Below are 23668 nucleotides of genomic sequence, written 5' to 3' on the forward strand. Positions count from 1 at the left end.
TGGGACATCCTGAGGTCATAAAAGGCACTATATCAATGCAAGCTCTTTTTTCTTTCATTAGATCTCCTTGCAGGCATGTTGCAATACTGACATATGGGGATGGTGAGGTGGAGTGGCATAGAGGCCAATCCTCCTTGCATCATACCTGATGCAGCATCATCTCATTTCAGAAGCCAGTGGGTTGTCTGCTCTGTCACTTGCCTGCAGACTTATGCCTGCATCTTGGATTTCCTTTCCCTTCATTTTTGCCCATCACTTCCTAGTTCCATGCCCCTTTAGCCTTGGCAAGGCTACTAATGGGTTATGATTTCTTCTGAGATTCTCCAAAGGTTTTCAGATTGTTGTCCCTCTTTAATTGTCTGCAACTCTTGAAAATTGACTTACATGCAATTTCTCTCTCTCAGATCCATTCAAATCTACACCTGAAATCATGCTAATTGGCTGCTTCTCCTTGCAATGCTGACCTATGGGGAAAGTGCCATATTATACAAACCATATCTATCTGTCAAAAACCCACTAATAGTCATTCCAGCAGTAATAATGCCAAAGAGGAAAATCTATGCTGATGAGTATTGGCAGACTATATAACCACTAAGACTAACACTGCTGAGCTTAATGTTATCCTCACACATTGTCCATGTGCGCACAAACACAGACACACACTTTTCAGCAAAGGTCACAGGGCAGTGACCAGGAATGGGAACCCTAGTTGTTCTTCCTCTCCCTATCCCGGGGACACAAACCGTTGTAGCATCCCTCACTAGCCCACCAATGAAATCAGCTAACTCAACACAGATCTCTCTCATTTAGCACCATACCAGGAGGTGCATTTATCTTCTTAAATTTGTGATGATTAACAAAACATTTTTGAAACTGCTGCAGTCACAACAAAGATAATGTGCCCTTGGATTTTATCACGGTAAGTGTTTAAGGAAATGCTGCTTTGAAAATTGAAAGCCAGTCAGCCACTGGGCAATTGAAAGTGCTGAACAATTCAAAGTTACTGGAATTGTGGCCAGAATCAAGAAGCACCAGTGATGTTTTCACACTCTTAACAATCACTGAAACAAACACTGGCTTTTAATTGCATTACATACAAATGTTTACATTTTTAGGTCTGGGTACAATGCAAAGCAGAAGATACACTACATGTTACACAGTACTGGTGGATATCTAACTGAGGGTCTGACCATTCAATCTACCTCAGTGGTACTACTCAATGGCAGACTGAGATCATTCCTGGTTGGGGGCATAAGTCAAATGATAATGGGGTGAGGTGAGATTAAGGACTTGTTGAATACTGGGATTTCATGCTGCATGGTCCCTGTAAGAGCTTAAAAGGCTTGTATGCATCAAATGGTCTCAATCGCCCTTTGTGGTGTTTCAGTGGGGAATGGGGCAATTGTGGTGGGCATTTGGTGTAGTTTGCCAGCAGGAGGGGTGCCCGATATTTCAAACTTAATAAAAGTCTCAGAGAGATGTTTCCTTCGTGAGAAGTTCATTAGTCCCAAAGGTTGCTAGAAACAACAGAGGTGTTTTGCATACATTGTAGGAATTCTGCAGGGCCCAGTCACATAGTGCAATCAATAAACTCACATGCCAATGGAATAAAGAGAAGTCATATGTAACTTCTGGAACTTTTCAAACAGAACAAGAGTTTATCGATAAATTTAATTATGCAGAGCGTGCGGGTAAGACAAGTTTGTTACAGAAAGGTAGATTATTATCTGAATGGTGATAGATTGGGAAAAGGGGAGGTGCAACGAGACCTGGGTGTCCTTGTACACCAGTCGCTGAAAGCAAGCATTCAGGTGCAGCAAGCAGTTAGGAAGGCGAATGGTATGTTGGCCTTCATTGCAAGAGGATTTGAGTACAGGAGCAGGCATGTCTTACTGCAGTTATACAGGGCCTTGGTGAGACCACATCGGGAGTATTGTGTGCAGTTTTGGTCTCCTTATCTGAGGAAGGATGTCCTTGCCATGGAGGGAGTGCAACGAAGGTTTACTAGACTGATTCCTGGGATGGCAGGACTGACGTATGAGGAGAGATTGGGTCGACTAGGCCTATATTCACTGGAGTTCAGAAGAATGAGAGGTGGTCTCATCGAAACATATAAAATTCTAACAGGACTAGACAGACTAGATGCATGGAGGATGTTCCCGATGGCTGGGGAGTCCAGAACCAGGGGTCGCAGTCTCAGGAAGAATGTAATGAGTGTCTGTTTCAACTAGCGTGTTTGCTCATTGAAGAAAAGAATTCGAGATTCATTTGAAAATTGCAGAGCCCATCTTCATTGTAACCTCATGGCCGGGCATATTCCTCACTCTACCATTACCAACAAGCCAGGGGATCAACCCTGGTTCAATGAGGAGTGTAGAAGAGCATGCCAGGAGCAGCACCAGGTGCCAACCTGGTGAAGCTACAACTCAGGACTACATAAACTCACATGCCAGGGACAGAAGGTATGGAGTAAAAGGTAAAGTGTTAAAAAAAGGAAAAAGCAGGAACGAAGTGTCACAAAACATATTTGAAAGTTCTTTATCTGAATGCACGTAGCATTCGTAACAAAATGGACGAGTTAACGGCACAAATAACTACGTATGGGTATGATCTTGTGGCCATTACAGAAACATGGCTGCAGGGTGACAACGACTGGGAATTAAATATGCCAGGGTATTTAACAATCAGGAAGGACAGGCAGGAAGGAAGGGGAGGTGGGGTGGCTATGTTAATAAAGGAAGGAATCACTGTAATACAGAGAAATGATATTGGGACAAAGGATCAAGATAATGAAACAGTTTGGGTAGAGATAAGGAATAATAAGGGGAAAAAAACACTAGTGGGCGTAGTATAAAGGCCTCCTAATAGTTGCAACTCTGCTGGAAGAAGTATTAATCAGGAAATAGTCGGGGCATGTAATAAGGGAACAGCTATAATTATGGGGGATTTTATCTATCATATTAACTGGACAAATCAAATTGGGCAGGGCAGCCTTGAGGAAGAGTTTATTGAGTGTATTAGGGATGGATTTCTTGAGCAGTATGTAACTGATCCTACAAGGGGGCAAGCAACCTTGGACCTGGTCCTTTGTAATGAGCCAGGATTAATTAATAATGTCCTAGTTAAGGATCCCCTTGGAATGAGTGACCATAACATGGTTACATTCCATATCCAATTAGAGGGTGAGAAGGTTGGTTCCCAAACAAGCGTACTGAGCTTGAATAAAGGAGACTATGATGGTATGAGAGCAGAATTGATTAAAGTGGACTGGGAAAATAGATTAAAGGGTAAGACGGTACATGAGCAGTGGTGTTCATTTAAGGAGTTATTTTACAACTTTCAAAAACTATATATTCCACTGAGGAAAAAAGGGTGTAAAAGAAATGACAGCCATCCGTGGCTAAGTAAAGAAATTAAGGATAGTATCCGACTAAAAACAAGGAAATATAAGGTAGCCAAACTTAGTGGGAGGATAGAAGATTGGGAAGTCTTCAAAAGACAGCAAAAAGTAACAAAAGGATTGATTAAGAAAGGGAAGATAGATTATGAAAATAAATTAGCAAAAAATATAAAAACAGATAGCAAGAGTTTCTACAGTTATATAAAAAGAAAAAGGGTGGCTAAGGCAAACGTAGGTCCCTTAGAGGATGAGACCAGGAAATTAATGGTGGGAAACATGGAGATGGTAAAAATGCTGAACAAATATTTTGTTTCAGTCTTTACGGTAGAGGACACTAAGAATATCCCAACACTGGACAAACGGGGGCTCAAGGGGGGGAGGAGCTAAATACGATTAAAATCACTAAGGAATTGGTACTCAGTAAATTAATGGGACTCAAGGCGGATAAATCCCCTGGACCTGATGGCTTACATCCTAGGGTCTTGAGGGAAGTGGCAGTAGGGATTGTGGATGCTTTGGTAATAATTTTCCAAAATTCTCTGGACTCGGCAAAGGTCCCGGCAGATTGGAAAACTGCTAATGTAACACCCTTATTTAAAAAGGGTAGGAGGCTGAAGGCTGGAAATTATAGACCAGTTAGCCTAACATCTGTGGTGGGTAAAATTTTGCAGTCTATTATTAAGGAGACAGTAGCGGAACATTTGGATAAACATAATTTAATAGGACAAAGTCAGCATGGCTTTACGAAGGGGAAGTCATGTCTGACAAATTTGCTTGAGTTCTTTGAGGACATAACGTACAGGGTGGATAAAGAGGAACCAGTGGACGTAGTGTATTTAGACTTCCAGAAGGCACTCGACAAGGTGCCACATAAAAGATTATTGCTCAAGATAAAGAATCACTGGATTGGGGGTAATATTCTGGCATGGATGGAGGATTGGTTATCTAACAGGAAGCAGAGAGTTGGGATAAATGGCTCATTCTCGGACTGGCAACCAGTAGCCAGTGGTGTTCCGCAGGGGTCGGTGCTGGGTCCCCAACTCTTTACAATCTATATTAACGATTTGGAGGAGGGGACCGAGTGTAACATATCAAAGTTTGCAGATGATACAAAGATGGGAGGGAAAGTAGAGAGTGAGGGGGACATAAAAAACCTACAAGGGGATATAGACAGGCTGGGTGAGTGGGCGGAGATTTGGCAGATACAATACAATATTGGAAAATGTGAGGTTATGCACTTTGGCAGGAAAAATCAGAGAGCAAGTTATTATCTTAATGGCAAGAAACTGGAAAGTACTGCAGTACAAAGGGATCTGGGGGTCCTAGTGCAAGAAAATCAAAAAGTTAGTTTGCAGGTGCAGCAGGTGATCAAGGCGGCCATCGGAATGTTGGTTTTTATTGCGAGGGGGATAGAATATAAAAACAGGGAGGTATTGCTGCAGTTATATAAGGTATTGGTGAGACCGCACCTGGAATACTGCATACAGTTTTGGTGTCCATACTTAAGAAAAGACATACTTGCTCTCGAGGCTGTACAAAGAAGGTTCGCTCGGTTAATCCCGGGGATGAGGGGGAGGACATATGAGGAGAGGTTGAGTAGATTGGGACTCTACTCATTGGAGTTCAGAAGAATGAGAGGCGATCTTATTGAAACATATAAGATTGTGAAGGGGCTTGATCGGGTGGATGCGGTAAGGATGTTCCCAAGGATGGGTGAAACTAGAACTAGGGGGCATAATCTTCGAATAAGGGGTTGCTCTTTCAAAACTGAGATGAGGAGAAACTTCTTCACTCAGAGGGTGGTGGGTCTGTGGAATTTGCTGCCCCAGGAAGCTGTGGAGGCTACATCATTGAATAAATTTAAAACAGAAATAGACAGTTTCCTAGAAGTAAAGGGAATTAGGGGTTACGGGGAGCGGGCAGGAAATTGGACATGAATTTAGATTTGAGGTTAGGATCAGATCAGCCATGATCTTGTTGAATGGCGGAGTAGGCTCGAGGGGCCGATTGGCCTTCTCCTGCTCCTATTTCTTATGTTCTTATGTACATGCATGCTAAACTGCAGAAGCAACATGCTATAGACAGAGCTAAGCGATTCCACAACCAACGGATCTGATCAAAACTCTGCAGTCCTGCCACATCCAGTCGTGAAGGGTGGTGGACAATTAAACAACTAACGGGAGGAGGAGGCTCTGCAAACACCCCCATCTTCAATGATGGCGGAGTCCAGCACGTGAGTGCAAAAGACAAGGCTGAAGAGTTTGCAACCATCTTCGGCCAGAAGTGCCGAGTAGATGATCCATCTCGGCCTCCTCCCGATATCCCCATCATCACAGAAGACAGTCTTCAGCCAATTCAATTCACTCCACGTGATATCAAGAAACGGCTGAATGCACTGGATACAGCAAAGGCTATGGGCCCCAACAACATCCCGGCTGTAGTGCTGAAGACTTGTGCTCCAGAACTAGCTGCGCCTCTAGCCAAGCTGTTCCATTACAGCTGCAACATTGGCATCTACCCGACAATGTGGAAAGTTGCCCAGGTATGTCCACAAAAAGCGGGACAAATCCAATCTGGCCAATTACCGCCCCATCAGTCTACTCTCAATCTTCAGCAAAGTGATGGAAGGTGTCGTCGACAGTGCTATCAAGCGGCACTTACTCACCAATAACCTGCTCACCGATGCTCAGTTTGGGTTCCGCCAGGACCACTCGGCTCCAGACCTCATTACAGCCTTGGTCCAAACATGGACAAAAGAGCTGAATTCCAGAGGTGAGGTGAGAGTGACTGCCCCTGACATCAAGGCAGCATTTGACCGAGTGTGGCACCAAGGAGCCCTAGTAAAATTGAAGTCAATGGGAGTCAGGGGGAAAACTCTCCAGTGGCTGGAGTCATATCTAGCACAATGGAAGATGGTAGTGGTTGTTGGAGGCCAATCATCTCAGCCCCAGGGCATTGCTGCAGGAGTTCCTCAGGGCAGTGTCCTAGGCCCAACCATCTTCAGCTGTTTCATCAATGACCTTCCCTCCATCATAAGGTCAGAAATGCGGATGTTCGCTGATGATTGCACAGTGTTCAGTTCCATTTGCAACCCCTCAGATAATGAAGCAGTCCGAGCCCGCATGCAGCAAGACCTGGACAACATCCAGGCTTGGGCTCATTAGTGGCAAGTAACATTCGCGCCAGACAAGTGCCAGGCAATGACCATCTCCAATAAGAGAGAATCTAACCACCTCCCCTTGACATTCAACGGCATTACCATTGCCAAATCCCCCACCATCAACATCCTGGGGGTCACCATTGACCAGATACTTAACTGGACCAGCCATATAAATACTGTGGCTACAAGAGCAGGTCAGAAGCTGGGTATTCTGAGTGACTCACCTCCTGACTCCCCAAACCCTTTCCACCATCTACAAGGCACAAGTCAGGAGTGTGATGGAATACTCTCCACTTGCCTGGATGAGTGCAGCTCCAACAACACTCAAGAAGCTAGACACCATCCAGGACAAAGCAGCCCGCTTGATTGGCACCCCATCCACCACCCTAAACATTCACTCCCTTCACCACCGGCGCACTGTGGCTGCAGTGTGTACCACCCACAGGATGCACTGCAGCAACTCGCCAAGGCTTCTTCGACAGCACCTTCCAAACCTGCAACCTCTACCACCTGGAAGGACAAGAACAGCAGGCACATGGGAACAACACCACCTGCACGTTCCTCTCCAAGTCACACACCATCCCGACTTGGAAATATATCGCCGTTCCTTCATCGTCGCTGGGTCAAAATCCTGGAACTCCCTTCCTAACAGCACTGTGGGAGAACCTTCAGCACACGGACTGCAGCGGTTCAAGAAGGCGGCACACCACCATCTTCTCAAGGGCAATTAGGGATGGGCAATAAATGCCGGCCTCGCCAGCGACGCCCATATCCCATGAACAAATGAAAAAAATGGATATGGGATATGCCATTTAGAACCGAGATGAGGAGAAATTTCTTCACTCAGAGGGTGGTGAACCTGGGGAATTCTCTACCACAGAAGGCAGTGGAGGCCAAGTCATTAGATGTATTCAAGAAGGAGATAGGTATATTTCTTAATGCTAAAGGGATCAAGGGATATGGGGAAAAAGTTGGAACAGGGTACTGAGTTAGACAATCAGCCATGATCATTTTGAATGACGAAGCAGGCCTGAAGGACCGAATGGCCCACTCTTGCTCCTATTTTCTATGTTTCCCTATCTGTACCACTTGCATAAGTACAATCAAGGAAATTACTTATACAACAAGAATCTTGCTCTTTAGGAGTTCTGTTGCAGTCCCATAGCATGCTCCATATCCATACCACTCAATTGTCCGATTTTAATCAGCGTGCCCTGACATTAAACGGTACCACTGAGTAAAGCAGTGTACAAGACACTCAAAGTGACAAAATCAGCCGATTTACTAGTTCTACAGAAAACTGCTCTCCTCCCGAAGGAGCCAGAATTTCATGTTTTGAACAAATTGCTGTTGAAGGCCAAGTACCAGAATTGACTTTTCTTAATTGGTTTATCACATAAATATGCTAAAGTCCTTAGTAATTTTCACTTTTCAATTCTACTTATTCCACACCTACAATTAGTTTCATAGGAATCAACTCAAGTTCATGACAGTGGAATTTTTGAAATCTGAAGCTGAGCATAAAATGACAAATTTTCTGAAGCGCAGAATGTTTCCTGATCTGTATGCTTTACATGGGCTGGTGAACTTGCCAATTCAGAGACCTGGATCGTTGTTACTTTTTTAATACACTATCTCTAAAGGCATCATTATCCCACCTGTGTTAAAAATTCAGTCAATTAAAAATAAGTCAAAATGTTTCCCCATTCTCAAAAAAGAATCACATTGCAACAGCTGTCACATCTTCTGTGGTGATATGAAAGTTGAGGGAAAGGAATTTTTAGAATAAGCTTTTCCAGAAACTGAGCCTGCCCTGGAAACGCGGGGCAATGATTCCTGTTCAACAGTTCCAACTCTTCAACTTAATCAAACTTTTAAATCCTGCTTTCACCCAAAAGACAGGTCACATACCATTTTATTCTGCTTGATTTCTACTACCTGGTATTTCCATTGTTTTATGTATATGTTAAAAATAATATTTTAACTTTATATTTTTAGCACATTTTTGTGCTCATCAACATGAAGTTATCCGTCTGTTCAGGAATGAAGATTTTTTCCCCATCTATTGATATTGAGCTCTTGCAGGTCAGGTGGAGCACAGGCTGTTAGCAGAGTGAAGCTTCCTCCACTCTGCCCTAACAATGTGCCTTAATCTAATCTCAAAAGAAAACTTTCTACTGCGATAGTGTGAAATTTGTATTTCCCATATTATGTTGACTTCATGAATGAGATGACCAATTTAGTGCCAATTTCTGGGCCATTTTGCACTGTGGAATGTATCCATTAGAACAGGGTTGGAACATAGGAATAGGAGTAGGCCATTCAGCCCCTCGAGCCTTTCACCATTTATTGATTGATACTGTCCAAACCCAGGTTCCACAGTGAAAGAACAGTGTGCTAAGCTATTGGACCATCCAGTCGTTAAGTATTTTTTTTTCTATTGGACAATAATATTTGCAGTTTATGTATCACATGCTATGTTGCTAGTGTATTGGATTTCTTAATTAAGCTGCAACTTTGGAATTCACTTTGTTCTTAATCGTTGCGCTGCTTTTGTAATTTTATTAACAATTCACATTTCAGGAGACTCTCTGACCTATTCTAACTTCCTAAAAACTGACAAACAGGAAAAATCTGCTAACATTGACTCAGACAGGCAGACACAGAGGACAAAACACCGGATATGAAGGGAAATGTTACTTTTCCTCTTTTCCTAATCTAAAAGACCCCAAGCTATGCCAATCATGTTTTTTTGCTGGAAACACACTCCTCAAAGCATTTATCATATTCATGTAATAGCAAGTGTTGTCTTAATTGTTGATTTCAAACATGCCACAAAGTAAATCTATGTTTTGTAATTTCCAGATGGCATAAGGACAGACAGAAATTCCGACAGGTAGAAAAGTTATTTTTCATTAGCAGCTTTTTGTGTTTCGCCAAGAGAACAGGATACAGGAAAGTGCACCCATCTGTGTCCATAACCAGGAAACAGAGGGAAAAAAACAGAACTAGATTTTCCTGCTTTGATGACGTAAAGTTGCTGTGATGGAATCTTAAATCAAGGATTGTTAACAACAGCTGACAGGAACAACGAATACCTCAGCTGTGACAATTACTGCAACGTGAAACTACGAGAGTGACTCAGCTCAGTGGGTGTAGATTCTTCTACACCCACAGCATGGCAATGATTCACTCAGGTGAAATAACAATAATGCTCAATATTACAGGTGTCATATAAGGAATTATCCCTTTCCAACATTATGGGCAGGTTCACTAATCCAGGTGATGTTGGCCTGCGGGGGCTGGTGGGCATATTTGTTCAGCAGTTTTTTTTACTCTTTGAAGATTGATCTGATTGATCCTTTTATTCTAGGCTTTCCATTGGCTGAAACAATGGCCTTAACAGTAGTTGCAGCCTTTGAAAATCCAGTATTTTGAAAATTATAGCACTTTCACAACTCAAATGCTTATGCTAACCTTTCCTTTACCCACACACTAGGGAAGATTCCACACAGAGCAACAAATATTTCCCCAAACATCACCCTCCCAACAAGGAACAGGAGACCAAAACTACCAATTAAAATAGTCACTGTAGTTAGAACCATGAACAGAGGCTTGAAGAAGATATTTTCTGTGATACCATGACTACACTACATTGCATCATCTTCATCCTCTAAGTCTGCTTTACTTTTATTCTTAAATTCAGATCTAACCAAAAAATTATTCTTCAAATCAGCTTGAACTTACTGAATAATCTGAAAGCATGTGAAATATTGTTATACTGTTGGGTCTTCCTGCTGGGTAAATGGCTCCCCAGAATATACCCTGTACATTATACCAGTGATGGGGAACTGCCACCATCGTTTACTCTATGTTGTTATCACGGGTCTTTAACACTCATGAAAGAACTTCTACAACATATTAATGCCAGTGACATATACTCTAAGTACTGCATATAAGAATAACAAGATTTATTTGGCTGAAAGTAAAACTTGCCCCAATGAATTTTTTTTGACATAAATGCCACAATGCAGCTAGGAGATATTATTCCAAATGTTGATGTAGACACAAGCTCATTCCTACCTAGCATGTATGCTATGGCATTGGGTATAACAACCCTGTAAATCTGCAGCCATTCTGGCACTTCAGCAGGAGTGCTCAGATCACAATTCCATAAGCCGTGTTAAACCACAAGCACCAAATATTAGCCAGTGCTGAGAAATTACAGTTTCAGAGACACTGGCTGACCATTCTGCTTACACATTGAGAATTTCATATTCAGAAATGATGTTTCTTTCAAAGAAAATAATTTTATTGTATTGTCAAGCTAGTCACTGAGTTAACAATTACTATTTTGAAAGATCATGAACTTTAACATCCTTTTGTTTATTTCTATTTTTCTGGTGATTTGTTTTGAATCTTTTTCTTTAAACAGTGAGATGACCAATGTGCTGATGACAGCATTAGATGAACTAACTTGAATAGAATTACCAAACTCAATAATGCGAGAGAGTTGAATTCAGTGGACAGTCATTAACATTGAGGCTGTTTGGGAGGCTTTACTTTTGGATAGTTGCCTCCTTCAAGAGGTTGCATGAATTGTGTGGAATCTATTTTGGGCCAAACTATACGTCACTGATGGATGCAATGGGTTTGATGATTAGTCAAGATAAAATAAATTTCCAGTCAATGCAAGGCTAATAGTAATCAAGAACTGGGATGCATATTAAGGACTTTGGTTTATAAGTCAAAATAGGTTCTTTCAACCTTGTCTAATTCACTGGTAAGACCTGTTAAGGTTGGCAGGAGAGAAATCCAGCGAGGCAGCAGCTCATAAAGGGCAACTCACCATTAAAGAGGAGGAGAGGTTTTGTGGTGCTGAAAGTTGTGTTTGCTGGAAAAAAACAGTTAAGAAATATGGATCAAATGGGCAAAGGTGAATGCCAGCAACAATGTCTGAAGGCAGGAATGTGGGGAAAATCCCTTGGAGGTCTTTCTGCAAAAGGGGCAGGAAAATAGGCTGGCCCTCCCTGAAGTGGCAGGTCAAAGCAGAGGTCAAGGCTGCTGAGCTGGAAGTAGCAGAGAGAGTGAAGAAATTAGAAAAAAAATTAATGATATGAGGAGGAGTGCCAAAATAAATAACCCCACCCCATTGCATACATTATTTTACTCCTGGAAACAGTTTGCGTGGGCCAAATTAAATCTGTGATTTGCAGCACCCTCACGCACCAGTAATCCTGGCGCCCAATGTCTCTAGGGCGCAAAAAACGGGAAATACACTGTATGGTGCACTTATATTATTTGCATATAATTTGAATAAAGCTACCCAAATTAGGGAATTGTGTGTCCCCTGTCACTTCATCCTGGTAGTGAAAAGGTAGGTGGAGTGCAGTTGGAGAAGCTCTGTAACTGATTTTCTGCCCTTTTCTGCTGAAGTTACGCCAGGGAGCTGGCAAAATTCCAGTGGAATAACCTGCCCAAGCTGTGTTTTGATTTAGTCATCCCTAAATAACACTTCACATGCTATTCGCCTCAACTACTCCTTGTTGTAATGCATTCCACATTCTTACCACTCTTTGGGTAAAGAAGTTTCTCCTGAATTCCCTATTGGATTTATTAATGATTATTTATATTTATGACCTCTAGTTTTAGACTCCCCCACAAGTGGAAACATTTTACCTACATCTACCCTATCAAACCCTTTCATTATCTTACAGACCTCTATCAGGTCACCCCTCAGCCTTTTCTTTTCTGGCGAAAAGAGCCCCAGCCAGTTCAGCCTTTTTTGATAAATATATCCTCTCAGTTCTGGTATCATCCTTGTGAATCCTTTTTGCACCTTCTCCAATGCCTCAATGTCCTTTTTATAATATCAAGACCAGAACTGTGCACAATATTCCAAGTGTGGTCGAACCAATCATAGAAAGGTTACAGCACGGAAGGAGGTCATTCGGCCCATCGAGTCAATGCCGGCTCTATGGAAGAGCAATCCAGCTAGTCCCATTCCCCTGCTCTATCCCCGTAGCCCTGCAATTTTTTTTCTTTCAAGTACTTATCCAGTTCCCTTTTGAAGGCCATGATTGAATCTGCCTCCACCAGCCCCTCTGGCAGTGCATTCCAGATCCTAACCACTCGCTGTGTAAAAAAGTTTTTCCTCATGTCACCTTTGGTTCTTTTGCCAATCACCTTAAATCTATGCCCTCTGGTTCTTGACCCTTCCAGCAGTGGGAACACTTTCTCTCTATCCACTCTGTCTGGACCCTTCATGATTTTGAATACCTCTATCAAATCTCCTCTCAACCTTCACTGTTCCAAGGAGAACAACACCAGCTTCTCCAGTCTATCCACGTAACTAAAGTCCCTCATCCCTGGAACCATTCTAGTAAGTCTCTTCTGCACCCTCTCTAAAGCCTTCACATCCTTCCGAAGTGCGGTGTTCAGAACTGGACACAATACTCCAGTTATGGCCAAACCAGTGTTTTATAAAGGTTCATCATGACTTCCTTGCTTTTGTACTCTATGCCTCTATTTATAAAGCCCAGGATCCCGTATGCTTTTTTAACCGTTTTCTCAACCTGCCCTGCCACCTTCAATGATTTATGTACATATACCCCCCAGATCTCTCTGTTCCTGTACCCCTTTTAGAATTTTGCCTTTAGTTTACATTGCCTCTCCTCATTCTTCCTACTGAAATGTATCACCTCATATTTTTCTGCGTTAAATTTCATCTGGCACGTGTCCGCCCATGCCACCAGCCTGATTATATCCTCTTGAAGTCTATCACTATCCACCCCACTGTTGACTACACTTCCAGGTTTTGTGTTATCTGCAAATTTGGAAATTGTGGCTTGTACACCCAAGTCTAAGTCATTAATATATATCAAGGTTCGATGCAAGTTTATCATAACTTCTTTTCTTTTCAATTCTATCCCTCTAGAAATGAACCCCAGCGCTTGGTTTGTCTTTTTTATGGTCTTATTAACCTGCGTTACTACTTTTAGTGACTTCTGTATCTGTACCCAGAGATCCCTTTGCTGCTCTACCCCATTTAGACTCTTATTAGCCAAGCAATATGTTTATTCTTCCTACAAAATGCACCACCTCACATAAGAACATAAAAAATAGGAACAGGAGTAGGCCATATGGCCCCTTGAGCCTGCTCCACCATTCAGTAAAGTCATGGCTGATCCTCTACCTCAACTTCACTTTCCCACCCTATCCCCATATCCCTTGATTCCCTTAGTGTCCAAAAATCTACCAAGCTCACTCTTGAATACACCTACCTGCATTGAAATTTATTTGCCAATTACATGTGCATTCTGCAAGTTTGTTAGTGTCTTCTTGCACTTTGACGCATTCTTCCTTTGGTATTAACTACAACCACCAAGTTTGTGTCGTCCGTAAATTTTGAAATTGCACTTCTGATTCCAGAGTTGAAATTGTTAATTAAATTGTGAACAATAGTGGTCTCAGCACCGATCCCTGTGGAACACCACTTACCACCTTTTGCCAGTCTGAGTAGTTACCCTTAACCCCGACTCTCTGTTTTCTGTTTTGTAGCCATCTTGTTACCCATTCTGCTACCTGTCCCCTGATTCCACATGCTCTGGCCTTAGTCATGAGTCTACAATGCAGTACCTAATCGAAGGTCTTTTGAAAATCCAAATATATTACATCTGCTGCATTACCCTTGTCTACTCTTTTTGTTACTTCTTCAAAGAATTCAGTAAGATTGGTCAAGCATGACGTTTCCTTCTGAAATCCCAGCTGACTATTCTTTATTATATTTTCATTTTCTAGATGTTTTTCTATTACATCTTTGAGTAAAGATTCCATTATATTTCCTACCACCGATGTTAAGCTAACTGGTCTATAGTTCCCTCGACTTGTTCTGTCTCCCTTTTTAAATATAGGAATAACATAAGCTGTCTGCCGGTCCTCTGCCATCATTCCCTTTTCTAATGAATTTTTATCTATATGTAATAACGCCTCTGGTATGTCTTTCCTAACTTCTTTAAATAGGCGTGGATGCAATCCATTCGGACCAGGGGTTTTATCCTTTCAAGTTTGATTAGTTTATCAATTATCTGCCCCCTTTCTATCTTAAAATGTCTTTATATCTTTTTTGATCTCGCTTTCTAATGTCTTGCCCACCTTGTTGGTCTCCCTGGTAAATTCAATATTTCTGCCATTTCACTGTCATTACCGGTGAGTTTATCTTGTGCATCCCTTAGTGACCCTGTCCCTATCCTGACTTTTCTTTTGTTATTTATGTGTCTATAGAATACTTTACTATTGCTTTTTCTATTCCTTGATAATTTAATTTTGTACTTCCTCTTTGCTTTCCTAATTGTTTTTTGACTTCTTTCCTAACATCTTCGTATTCCCTTTTATCATCCTCTCCTTTATTGTCTATGTACTGAAGAGTATGCCTTTTTCTTTAGTTTCAATTTTACTCTCATCTCTTTATTCATTCATGGTGTTTCATTCTTGGATAGTTTGTTCTTGTTTTTTTTAAGAGGAATACATTTCTCCTGAACTCTAATGATCACTGTTTTAAATATTTCCCACTGTTGTTCTATCTCTTTGTCAATTTTTTTTCCAGCTTACCTTCTCTAGTTCCATTCTCATCCCCTCAAAATTAGCTTATTTCCAATCTATTGCTTTGGTCTTTTTCATACTGATGTCTTTCTCAATCAGTATTTTAAACCTTATTATGTTATGATTGCTATTGCCCAGATGTTCCCCAACACTTATTTTTCTTCTCTGCTCTGGTTCATGTCCCATTATTAGATCCAGCGGTGATTCCTCTCTCATTGGGCTTCTCACATATTGGGTAAGAAAGGAGTCCTCTACACACTGTAAAAACTCCATTCCCCTTTCCCCTGCCTCTTCTTGCCAGTTTATTTGGGGATAGTTGAAATCGTCCATGATTATTCTTCGAGTTTTTTTACTCATTTTATAGATTTGTCTACATATTTCATCCTCCACTTCCCTTCCACTATTAGTTGGTCTGTAGAATATACCTATTAACGTGATCGATCCCTTCTTATCCTTTGTCTCAATCCATATGAATTCTGTTTCTATCCTAATGTTGTCTCTAATTAGTACATCTACCCCCCCACTTCTTCCTTCGCTATTCTTTCTAAATATGTTATATCCTGCAATATTTATCTGCCAGTCCTGTTCTTTATGTAGCCATGTTTCAGTTACCCCTACTACATTTGGCTGCCTCCAGTTCCCTCATTTTGTTTTGGATGCTGTGCATATTGCTGTACAGGCAATTTAATTTGTTTTTAATAATTGTTCTGCTCACTTTATTTTTAACAGTCATTTTGTACTTATGTTCTATAACTGTATTTGTTCACTGACCGTTTATATTATTCTTATTCCTTACTTTGGACTGCCCTTTATTCTCATCCCCTACTTATTTTATCTTCAGACTTATGTTATTTTCACCAGATCCCTCCCTACATCTTATTAGTTTAAAGTCCTATCCACAGCCCTATTTATCCTTTCCGTGGGACACTGGTCCCATTCCAGTTCAGGTGGAGCCCGTCCCAGTGGTACAGCTCCTTCCTGTCCAAGTACTGATGCCAGTGTCACATGAAATTGAACCTCTCTTTCCCACACCAGACTTTCAGCCATGTGTTCATCTTCCTGATCTGTTGATCCCCATGCCAATTAGCATGTGGCTTGTGTAGTGATCCTGAGATTACCACCAGTGAGGTCCTGTTTTTTAATTTAGTTCCTAACTTTTGATATTCTCTTAGCAGGACCTCCTCCCTTTTCTTCCCTATGTCATTGGTCCCAACATGGACCACTGGATCTTCCCCCTCCCTTTCCAAGTTCCTCTCCAGTTGCTCCGAGGTATCCTTTACCTTTGCACCAAGTAGGCAACACACCCTTCTGGGCTCTCGGTCGCGACTGCAGATGATGCTATCTATCCTCCTAATTATTGAACCCCATATGACTACAACCTTTCTATTCTGCTCCTCCCACTTTGGACTGCCTCCTGCTCCAGGGTGCCATGGTTAGCATTCTCGCTATCCACCTCGCAGCCTGCACTCTTATCCTCACAGATAGCAAGTACATTGTGCCTGTTGGATAGGTCCAGTGTCTGCGGGACCTCCTTCTCTACCTCCCCTTGGTTCCCCATATCCTGTTAATTGACAGTCACACTCTCCCCTTCCTTTACCTGTGCTTTCCTCTGAGGTGTGACTGTACCCTGGAGAAAATTATCCAAAAATTCCTCCCACTCCCTTTATGTCGGAGTGTCTCTAACTCGCACTCCAGCGCAAGAACTCTGATCTGGAGTGTCTCAAGACAGACAATTCCTGCAGATGTGGCAATCCGGGACAGTCTCACTGTCCACAAACTCCCACACATCATAGTCCCGACACATAGCCTGCACTGCCATTTCGAGTTCTTATTTATTTGTTAGTAGTAATTTAATTTTAGATATAATACAATTACTTGAGCTCTAGATTATATTTAGTAGATGGATGTAGCTTGATTTCAGATTAATTTGTAACTATTAGACTTGTTTTTTGTTTATTAATTTCTTTATTTTAGTAGCTTAACATTGGTGGTAGGAAAAATAATGGAATCTTTACTCAAAGATGTGATAGAAAGACATCTAGAGAACAAAAATATAACAGAGAATAGTCAGCAGAATAGCGGATTTCAGAAGAAGTCATGCTTGACCAATCTTATTGAATTCTTTGACGAAGTAATACAGAGTAAACAAGGTAATGTAGTATATGTAATATATTTGGATTTTCAAAGTACCCCATTTTAGACTCATGGCTAAGGTCTGAGCATGTGGAGTCAGGGGACAGGTAACAGAATGGATAGCAAGTTGGCTACAAAGCAGAAAACACAGATTAGGGGTTAAGGGTAGCTACTCAGACTTGCAAAAAGTGAGAAGTGGTGTTCCACAGGGATCGATGCTGGGACCATTGTTGTTCACAATTTACAGTAACGATTTGGATTCAGGAATCAGAAGTACAATTTCAAAATTTGTAGACAACACCAAATTGGTGGTTGTAGTTAATACAAAGGAAGAATGCATCAAATTGCAAGAGGATATTAATAAACTTGCAGAATGGGCATGGTAATTGGCAAATGAATTTCAATATAGATAAATGAGGTGGTGCATTTTGGTCGGAAGAATAAGGAGACCACATAGTGCTTGGATAATAAGAGTCTAAACGGGATAGAGGAGCAAAGGGAGCATTGGGGGTGCATTGAGGATTGGTTAACAGACAGAAAACAGAGAGTAGAAATAAACAGGTCATTTTCAGGTTGGCAGGTTGTAACTAGTGGGGTGCCGCAAGGATCAATGCTTGGGCCTCAGCTGTTTACAATATAAATCAATGACTTAGATGAGGAGACCGAGTGTAATGTATCCAAATTTGCTGACGATACAAAGCTAGGTGGGAAAGTAAGCTGTGAGGAGCACGCAAAGAGGCTGCAAAGGGATATAGACAGGTTAAGTGAGTGGGCGAGAAGATGGCAGATGGAGTATAATGTGGGAAAATGTGAAATTATCCACTTTGGTAGGAAGAATAGAAAAGCAGAATTTTTTTTAAAAGGTGAGACACTAAGAAATGTTGATAATCAGAGGGATTTGGGTGTCCTTGTACACGAATCACAGAAAGTTGACATGCAGGTACAGCAAGCAATTAGGAAGGCAAATGATATGTTAGCCTTTATTGCAAGGGGTTAGAGTATAAGAGTTAGGAGATCTTGCTGCAATTATATAGGGCTTTGGTGAGACCACATCTGGCGTATTGTGCACAGTTTTGGTCTCCTTACCTAAGGAAGGATATAATTGCCTTAGAGGGGGTGCATCAAAGGTTCACTGGATTGATTCCTGCTATAAGAGGGTTGTTCTATGAGGAGAGATTGAATAGAACGGGCCTATATTCTCTGGAGTTTAGAAGAGTGAGAGGTGATCTCATTGAAACGTATAAAATTCTTAGAGGGCTTGACAGGGTGGATGCTGAGAGATTCCCTGACTGGAGAATCTAGAACTAGAGGCCATAGTCTCAAGATAAGGGGTCGGCCATTTAGGACTGAGATGAGGAAAAAATTTTCTCCCAGAGGGTTGTGAATCTATGGAATTCTTTTCCCCAGAGGGCTGTGGGATGCTCAGTCATTGAGTACATCAAAGACTGAGATCGATGAATATTTGGACACTAAGGGAATCAAGGGATATGGGAATAGAGCGGGAAAGTGGAGTTGAGGTAGAAGATCAGCTACTGTCTTACTGAATGGCGAAGCAGGCTCGAGGGGCCTTATGGCCTCCTCCTGCTCATATTTCTTATGTTCTTATGTTCTTACATTCATCTTACAGAATTGCTAGGAGTAGTGGTCCTATAATATCCTTGGCTGTCAGTGTTGTGGAATGAGCCGTGTTTATATTGTAAGCAGATTCCATCGCACCAGAGTAACATAGAAAGTTACAGCACAGAAGGAGGCCGTTCGGCCCATTATGTCTGTGCTGGCCAAAAAAGAGCTATCATGCCTATTCCCACTTTCAAGCACTTGGTCCGTAGCCCTGTAGGTTATGTCACTTCAACTGTACATCCAAGTACTTTTTAAATGAGTTGAGGGTTTCTCCTCTACCATCCTTTCAGGCAGTGAGTTCCAGACCCCCACCACCCTCTGGGTGAAAATATTTCTCCTCAACTCCCCTCTGATCCTTCTACCAATTACTTTAAATCTATGCCACCTGGTCACTGACCCCTCTGCTAAGGGAAATAGGTCCTTCCTATTCACTCTATCCAGGCCCCTCATAATTTTATACACCTCAATTAAATCTCCCCTCAGCCTCCTCTGTTCCAATGAAAACAACCCCAGCCTATCCAATCTTTCCTCATAGCTAAAATTCTCCAGTCCGGGTAACATCCTCGTAAATCTCCTCTGTACCCTCTCTAGTGCAATCACATCTTTCCTGTAATGTGGTGACCAGAACTGTACGCAGTACTCAAGCTGTGGACTAACTAGTGTTTTATATAGTTCAGGTATAACTTCCCTGCTCTTATATTCTATGCCTTGGCTAGTAAAGGAAAGTATCCCGTATGCCTTTTTAACCACCTTATCTACCTGTCCTGCTACCTTCAGCGATCTGTGGACATGCACTCCAAGGTCCCTCACTTCCTCTACACCTCTCAGTATCCCATTTATTGTGCATTCCCTTACATTGTTTGCCCTCCTCAAATGAATTACCTCACACTTCTCTGGATTAAGAACATACGAACAGGAGTGGGCCATTCAGCCCCTTGTGCCTGCTCCGCCATTTGATAAGATCATGGCTGATCTGTGATCTAACTCCATATACCTGCCTTTGGCCCATATCCCTTAATACCTTTGGTTGCCAAAAAGCTATCTATCTCAGATTTAAATTTAGCAATTGAGCTAGTATCAATTGCCGTTTGCGGAAGAGAGTTCCAAACTTCTACCACCCTTTGTGTGTCGAAATGTTTTCTAATCTCACTCCTGAAAGGTCTGGCTCTAATTTTTAGACTGTGCCCCCTACTCCTAAAATCCCCAACCAGCGGAAATAGTTTCTCTCTATACACCCTATCTGTTCCCCTTAATATCTTATAAACTTCAATCAGATCACCCCTCAACCTTCTAAACTCTAGAGAATACAACCCCAATTTGTGAAATCTCTCCACATAACTTAACCCTTGAAGTCTGGGTATCATTCTAGTAAACCTACGCTGCACTCCCTCCAAGGCCAATATGTCCTCCCGAAGGTGCGGTGCCCAGAACTGCTCACAGTACTCCAGGTGCAGTCTAACCAAGGTTTTGTATAGCTGCAGCATAACTTCTGCCCCCTTGTACTCTAGTCCTCTAGATATAAAGGCCAGCATTCCATTAGCCTTATTGATGATTTTCTGCACCTGTTCATGACACTTCAATGATCTATGTACCTGAACCCGCAAGTCCCTTTGGACATCCACTGTTTTTAACTTTTTACCATTTAGAAAGTACCCTGTTCTATCCTTTTTTGATCCAAAGTGGATGACCTCACATTTGTCTACATTGAATTCCATTTGCCACAGTTTTGCCCATTCACCTAATCTTATCAATATCGCTTTGTAATTTTATGTTTTCATCTACACTGCTTACAATGCCACCAATCTCTGTGTCATTGGCAAACTTAGATATGAGACTTTCTATGCCTTCATCTAAGTTGTTAATAAATAGTGAATAATTGAGGCCCCAAGACAGATCCCTGCAGGACTCCTCTAGTCACATCCTGCCAATGTGAGTATCTACCCATTATCCCTACTCTTTGTCGCCTTTCGCTCAGCCAACTTCCTGACCAAGTCTGTACTTTTCCCTCGATTCCTTGGGCTTCTATCTTAGCTAACAGCCTCTTATGTGGGACCTTATCAAATGCCTTCTGAATTCCATTTGCCACTTTTCTCTCCACCTGATCAGTCCATTGATATCTTCCTGCAGTCTACAGCTTTCCTCCTCACTATTAACCACATGGCCAATTTTTGTATCATCTGCAAATTTCTTGATCAGGCCCCCCCCACATTCAAGTCCAAATCATTAATATATGCCACAAAAAACAAGGGACCTAGTACTGAATCCTGTGGAACCCCACTGGAAACAGCCTTCCAGTCACCAAAACAATCCGTGGACCATTCTCTTTGCTTCCTGCCACTGAGCCAATTTTGGATCCAACTTGCCACCCTCCCTTGGATCCCATGGGCTTTTTTTTCTTAACAGACAAACAACTGTGCATGCAGAAAACATGGTTACAGAATGTTACTTGTAAACAATTATTCAAATCAATTTCTGCCACTAGTCTTTGCCCAGTCATTGGGATAGGTCTGTACAGGGTCAGGAATCTGGCAACTACACTGCAACACTGTACATTCAAAATCATGAGGGGTCCAGACAGAGTAGATAGAGAGAAACTGTTCCCATTGTCAGAAGGGTCAAGAACCAGAGGACACAGATTTAAGGTGATTCTCAAAAGAACCAAAGGCTACATGAGGAAAAACCTTTTTACACAGTGAGTGGTTATGGTCTGGAATGCACTGCCTGAGGGGGTGGTGGAGGCAGATTCAATCGTGGCTTTCAAAAAGGAATTGGATAAGTACTTGGATGGAAAAATTTGCAGGGCTATGGGGAAAGGGCGGGGGTGTGGGACTAGCTGGATTGCACTTAGGAACATAGGAACAAGAGTAGGCCATTCAGCCCCTCGTGCCTGCTCCGCCATTTGATAAGATCATGGCTGATCTGTGATCTAACTCCATATACCCGCCTTTGGCCCATATCCCTTAATACCTTTGATTGCCAAAAAGCTATCTATCTTATATTTAAATTTAGCAATTGAGCTAGTATCAATTGCCGTTTGCGGAAGAGAGTTCCAAACTTCTAACACCCTTTGCGTGTAAAAAACCGACATGGGCTCGACGGGCCAAATGACCTCCTGTGCTGTAACCTTTCTATGATTCTATGATTCGTGCGAAGTGCGTAATCGACATCTGCCAAAAAAAAAGGTGCTAGTCCCTTTAGCAGCATTGGTGCCTCCAGAGGTGCCAGTGAAAACAATGTTCTGGATTTTAAGGCGATTTCTGAGTGGGTGGGCACAGGAAATGCAGTGGGAAGCCATTCCCCCATTTGCCAGACCTCTTGTCAACAGTTCCAGGATTTCCCACCAGAAGTGCAGGCTGACGCTGAATTTGCCCACCCATATTTGGGCGGGTGTATTCAAATAAATGTTAATAATGAAAGACATCATCAATGCTTTAGCAATGCTGGACATTGGGAACACAGTTACAGTCCTGGGGTTCATCATTGCTAAAATTATGAAGGGCCAATAAAAATTTAAAGGGCTGTGATCAATGAAAATTTGTTATGACCAGCACTCTCAACAGCGCTACTTGCTGAAGAGATTTCCCTTTCTCCCTCCTCAGCCAAGGCAGGTGACACGGTGGGATTAGACATACTACCAGGGGCCAGCCACTATTACTATAATTAGCTTAACACCAGAAAACCCACCAGGATCAGGGCAGAATTAGAGGGGCGGACAGAAACCAACTGTGGATTAGATTCCCGGTGGATTGGAACGTACAGGACAACCTATTTAGGTGAACCTCAGATCCTCTTGAGGCAACAAGGCTACTTAGTTTACCTGACAATACTGCTACTGAAGTCAAGACCCTCATTGGTAAATGGGACATGAATTTCACCAGTTTCAAGTCAATCCAATGGACAGAACGTTGCATAGCAGCGGACAGCGCAATATCAGACTGGGGAGAATAAATCTGCAGTACCAGCATTTTGTCTAAAGGAAGCAAGCTCGGGAATGGATGACAGTACAACAAGTGTGGTTATATTTGAAAGATATGCATATTAATAAGGATTAAAAATTCTCATTTGAGTTTGAACATGATTCTTTAAGAAATAATTTAGTACCTGTGAGGCTGATTCTGGTAATGGGAGGTTGACTTGCTGCTGGGGACCTCCTACGGAAAGAGAGAGAGAACGCAAATCAGACAATGACCTACTTTCATACATCAACGCAGTAGAGTAACTTGATGGCACAATAGCCAGAAACAAAATGTGGTTTAAAACAAATTGTAAACATGTCAGAACTGTAAAACTTGTTTTGTAACAAACCAGTTATAATACGTTTCTTTTCAAAATCAATTTTTTTACATTTTGATTGTTCTTTTCTTTCTTATTTTGTATTCCTGAAGGTATGGATCTCAGTGCTGGACAGCAAAACACTTTTCAATTTTCGCTGTGTAGTGTAATTCTAAAGCACTTGCAGGGCAGGTACAATATTTGTTAGATGCAGAATTAAACCCCTCCATACTGCATTGGCAAAATGATTCAATTCTGCCTGTAGCACCACAGAATTGTTTTCATTTCCTGTATCCTTGTGACTCTGAGTGAAATTGCCAATAAGCTCGCTCTGAATTGGTATGATAGCACCCAAACTCATTTCACATGGGACCTCTATAGCTGGCAGAGAGAAGACACCTTCATCCAATTGACTTAGGCTGGATTTTGAATCTAGGGCTGGGATTCTCCTCCCAGTTCTGGCAGGATCGGACTTCTGTCCT

General features: G+C 42.0%; 1 protein-coding gene across 2 annotated transcripts in view; it reads right to left on the reverse strand.

The window, feature by feature from the left end:
- Window positions 1–23668, reverse strand: part of pde4ba (phosphodiesterase 4B, cAMP-specific a) — a 557078-nt gene that overhangs the window by 115989 nt on the left and 417421 nt on the right. For both annotated transcript variants that reach the window (XM_067990377.1, XM_067990378.1), the window contains one exon: window positions 23016–23065. In XM_067990377.1, coding sequence (XP_067846478.1) covers window positions 23016–23065 — 50 coding nt within the window. The remainder of the gene's footprint in view (window positions 1–23015; window positions 23066–23668) is intronic.

This window comes from Heptranchias perlo, chromosome 9, assembly GCF_035084215.1.
Source record: "Heptranchias perlo isolate sHepPer1 chromosome 9, sHepPer1.hap1, whole genome shotgun sequence".
Taxonomy (NCBI): Eukaryota; Metazoa; Chordata; class Chondrichthyes; order Hexanchiformes; family Hexanchidae; genus Heptranchias; species Heptranchias perlo.